Below are 4,932 nucleotides of genomic sequence, written 5' to 3' on the forward strand. Positions count from 1 at the left end.
CTTTTGAAACTTTTGACTTATGATGCCAAAAAGATGAGTTTTTAACAAAAGTTTAATTTCCAGCTCAATGGTTTAATTCTTTCCCGAACATGCCAGAATTAACTAAACCTTAGCAACCCTGTATTTAAAAATTTTTCATACCTAAGCTGCACAATTGAAATAAATTGTATCCCTCATGCTCGAACTAGTTGTCGAAGCACATGGATTTACAGAGGTTCTTTTCTGACATAATGGCCAACTTTTCTTCCTAGACACCTATGCTCATAAACTCTGTTCCTATCAGCCAGTCAATGGAGACATATTTTGCGTTACTATAGGTATATAAATACTTCTTAGTTTTTACTTCCTTATTTAAATTATCTTCAATTGCGAGAATTTTTAGGGTTTTCTATTCCATCGATCGTACTTGTTTCCCAGCAGGAGCAGTAAGAGGAACTTCTAACTCGTAACACACAACTCAGACCATAACTTTCAACTCACAACTCACAATCGTCTAGCGTCTGGCGATCGCACTTTTCTTCAAGAATGGGGAAGGAGACGAACTTCTAACCCATAACACACAACTCATAATTTACAACTCACAACTCAGGAAACTCACAAAGCAGGGAAGTGGTGAGAGAGAAGCTAGAGAAAATGAGAGGTAGAGGAAGTGAGGGCAAATGAGAGGGTTAGTGAGAAGAGAAATATTTTTCAAGGGTTTCGTAGCCCCGAGCAGTAACCCTTATATGCTTGGTCAAGTGTCCGTTAGTCCACCAATCCTACTTTTCGTCAATAGTGGGGAGGGAGAGGAACTCCCAACCCATAACGCACAACTCTCAACTTACGAACTACACCTTACACCACGAGTTCACAGTTCACAACTCACAGTTCACAACTCACAGTTCACAACTCACAGTCCACAACTCACAGTCCACAACTAACAACTGCGTCTTAATAGGCTGTCGAATTACTTTTTTCATGCCTCAGAGGACTACTTTGACTAATTTTTAATAATAATTTTTTCCATAGTTCGCGGTCTCTTGTCTTTTGCTGTTCCTGTTGAAGGCCATCCCGATAAATATGTGGTGGGTGTGGATAATAAAATTTTATTAATCACATGGAATAGTTACGAAGATAAAGAAGATCCTACATGGAGCAGATTAATAACTGTTGATGAAAGAATCCCTAGTAATAGATTGAATTATGGAACCGTCGACCCCAAGGGCAGATTATTTTTTGGTAAACAAATATACTTAATTTGATTGTAGACTTACGTTAATTACAAGGGGGAAAGAGCTCCTAAAAATACGCTCTGTCAGGCTTGGATTATGCTGCATTGTGTTCGATTACCCCGGATTAACTTTACATAACTATTTAATTATCAACAAAAAAATTAATATTTTAACCAAATAGTTAAAGTATCAATCAAAAATATGAAATCTGTGAAATAGGATACTATATAAATATTAGAAATTCTATAAAATATGGGAAGTATCACATAAAATAAAATGTTGAACTTCAGTAAAAGATATTTTATTTTTAAAAAAAATTACTTTTCAACAAAGTTAGTAAATTCTCTGCAAACTTACATTTTTTCAAATTAAAATAGTTGAATCCCTAACTGAATTAAAAGATGGATTTTAAACAAAAACTTGACTTTTTAACCCAAAAGTTTATTTTTTAATAAAATTTTCAAATCTTCAAGCAAGTAGCAATATTCAAATTAACAGTTAGAAAAATGTATTTGCTTTAAAAAAAGATTTTTATGAAAAAGCTTAATCTTCAAACTAAGAAAGAGGGATCTTCAACAGAATGCATGAATTTTCAACCAAATTGTTGAATTTTTAAATAAAAAGGTCAATTTTCAAACAAAAAGTTTTTAGCTGAATTTTAAACTAAACAAGCAATAATTTACTTCTTAAAAATGGAATAGTTAAATTTTTAGCAAAATAAGATAATTTTCTGCCAAAAAATAAATTTTCAGGCAAAACGATTAATTTTTTACCAAAAAGTCATGTTTTTATCAAAATACTTAGGAAGTGGATTACAAGTGGATAGCTAGACATAAGAGGTGGATTAAAAGTGGATTACTATGAAGATGATATAGATAAGAAGTGGGTAGTCCTTGTATTACACGTGGATTTCAATTGGATTACTCGAATAATAAAAAATGGATTAATAGATATTAGCCGAGAAGTGGATTACTTTATATCAGAAATAGATAACTTGAGACCAAAAGTAGATTTAATTTGGATAACCTCACATAATAAGTAGATTACAAAAGGAAAAATCCAGATTAGAAGTTGACAATAATTGGATTTTCTGGATAAAAAGTGGATTACAAGTGAATTTCAAGTGGATTCAAAGTTTATCACCATAAAACAGAGGTTTATTACAAATAGATTACATTTAAAAGAAGTAAATTGGAAGTTGATTACTTCATACAAGAAGTAAATTGCTTCAAATTATAACTACACAAAGAGATTTTAGGTAAAACTGTCCCACTAATTGTGAGAGTCGCTGCACTACGGTTTGGTGTAGCGCCCACTCCAGATTCGGGGCACTGGTTACCCCGAACTTACGCAGATCCTTTGCTTTGAAATCTAGATGCTATATTTTCCTAAGCTGTGCAAGCGACGAATTGTGCTACAAGCGCCACGTATCCAGAACGGCTGGACTATACTATTTATCAAACGGTTCAGCTTGTTCGGGGTAATGGTTCTCCGAAATCAGTGGGGCTGTTCTGCTAAACAGTAGTGGCGCTGTTTACCGTGTGATTGGTGCGACAATTGTACTTGTTGCGTGAGCGGCTCTACCAAAATTTTCTCCGTGTTGGTTTTCGTATTACAAAAAGGATTTCTCCAGAAAAAATGTGGATTACAAGTGGATTGATCCATGTAAGAAGTGGATCGAAGCGGTTAATAAGTAGATAGCTGTAGATTGTCTTGTATTATAAGTCTATAACAAGGGAATTACTGTGGAATATTTGATTTAGCCCTGATTACAAGTAGATAACTCCGGATCACTCCGCATTAATAGTTCCGATAACCGAGCGGTCCAGCGTATTACCACAGTCATTTCCTATTGTTTAATTATAATATTTTAAATTGTATATTATATTCTAGGGACGATGAACGAACAAGGACTCGAATTGGCAAATGTGAGCTCTTTGAATTTTGTTTTGGATTTCACAACACACCTTACGGAAGTTATTTCGAGCAGTGGATTCGTGTGGGACTCACATGCTACTCATCCTCCTAAAGTCTATGTCATCGATTCGAAGACAGAGTATAACATCGTAGCCTACCATTTTCATAACTGGTCAGGAAAATTTGGTATGTTTTTAATATAAAATTTTCATTTCAGGTTATAGATTCTCTATTTCAAGTGCAGAAAGAATTATTTACGAAAATCTTCTGTCCGCGACGCACCTCTTAGGCTACGTCTGAGTGACCACTGAACACCTTCGTAAAACCTTTTACTGCTAACCACGCTGCAGCGTGAATTTTCGGAAAGGCTTATAGAAGGGAGGCCTTTTTCAAAAAAGTGTAACCTTTGTATGGCCCAAATATTAAATTTGGACAAGAAACATGAAATATTCGTATTTTAATTTTAAAAAACCTTCATTTTCTTTTACTTTCTTTATTTTTGATGGGTTTATAATTGAACTTGACTTGATTTATTTTTTATAACTGTTTCTTTATAGTCATTTTATAATAATAAAATTAAAAAATATAAAACAAATAAAAGAAAAGGCAAGGTAATTTGTTTGATTGCCTTCTTATTTTTCTTTTCACTTTTTTATATTTCACAAGAAAAAGAATATGTTCTTTTATTTTGTAGGTAAAATTAAGTTATCTTTTTTCAAACTGCTAGAGGAACATTTTATGTTCGTTTTTTAAACTTGGTCGTCGGATTCTTCGTTTTATTTTCAGAAATTCTGCACATTCAACAAATAGAATATTCAACAAAAATAGGATCGATTGTAAATCAAAAAAATAACTAACTAAGTTTTCAGTTGAAAATATTAATTTTGAATGGAAAAATAATTTCTCACCAAAATAGTGAAATTTTCAAACAATCAAATAACTGTTTAACCTAAAGAGAGAACTAACTTTGACCATTAATTTTCTACCAAAAAAATGAGTTTTTAACCAATTAGGAAAACTTTTTCCGAAAACAAAATATATTAATTTCAAACCAAATAGTTGAATATTTCCGAAAGAAGGATAAATTACTTGAAAATATTATTTTTCAAACGGAAAAATAAATTTTCAGCGAAATAAGAAATTCTTTTGGAAAACAGTAAAATACTCAAGCATGGAAATAAATTTTTTACCAAATGGGTACATTTGCAACGAACAAGATAGTTTTTTTACTAAAAAGAGATAAAGTTTTGAAAAAGCAGTTACATTATCAGTCAAAAAAATTAATTTTGTAGTTAAAACAATAACTAGGAAAAAGTTGCACCGTGAACCAAAACAAATTATGTTTCATCCAAACAGTTACATTTTTCAAAAAGTATGACACATATACAATAAGGGACGAAAAACACTCAATTGTCCAACAAACCATCAAAAATTGGCAACCAAAGAAAGAAATTTTTGACCAAAAGAATAAATTTTCTGCCACAGAAGCGAAATTTTTTAAAAAATCTATAAATTTTAATCAGATATTTGAATCTTTAACAAGAAAAGTATAGATTTTCAACTCAAAATGTAATGGTTTAAATATCAGTGAAATTACTCATGTGAAAGAAGAAATCAAAATAATTGAATTTATAATCAAAGAAATGCATTTTTGACCAAGAATTCTCCACGAAAATTGCCTGTTAAAACTTAAAATTATATTGATTTACGAGGGTAGTTCAATAAGTCCTTAGAATGAAGTATAAAAACAATTTTTTTTGGGTAAATTTTTTTTTATTTTTCAACATAATCTCCTTGGAGCTCT

The 4,932-nt window shown here is 31.7% G+C and overlaps 1 protein-coding gene across 1 annotated transcript in view; it reads left to right on the top strand.

The window, feature by feature from the left end:
* The first annotated feature begins 659 nt into the window (after positions 1 to 659).
* Positions 660 to 4,932, top strand: part of LOC117176400 (regucalcin-like) — a 5,463-nt gene continuing 1,190 nt past the window's right edge. Inside the window, exons 1-3 of the mRNA XM_033366640.1 lie at positions 660 to 894; positions 1,009 to 1,218; positions 3,105 to 3,314. Of these exons, the coding sequence (XP_033222531.1) occupies positions 660 to 894; positions 1,009 to 1,218; positions 3,105 to 3,314 (655 nt within the window). The remainder of the gene's footprint in view (positions 895 to 1,008; positions 1,219 to 3,104; positions 3,315 to 4,932) is intronic.

This window comes from Belonocnema kinseyi, chromosome 7 (assembly GCF_010883055.1).
Source record: "Belonocnema kinseyi isolate 2016_QV_RU_SX_M_011 chromosome 7, B_treatae_v1, whole genome shotgun sequence".
Taxonomy (NCBI): Eukaryota; Metazoa; Arthropoda; class Insecta; order Hymenoptera; family Cynipidae; genus Belonocnema; species Belonocnema kinseyi.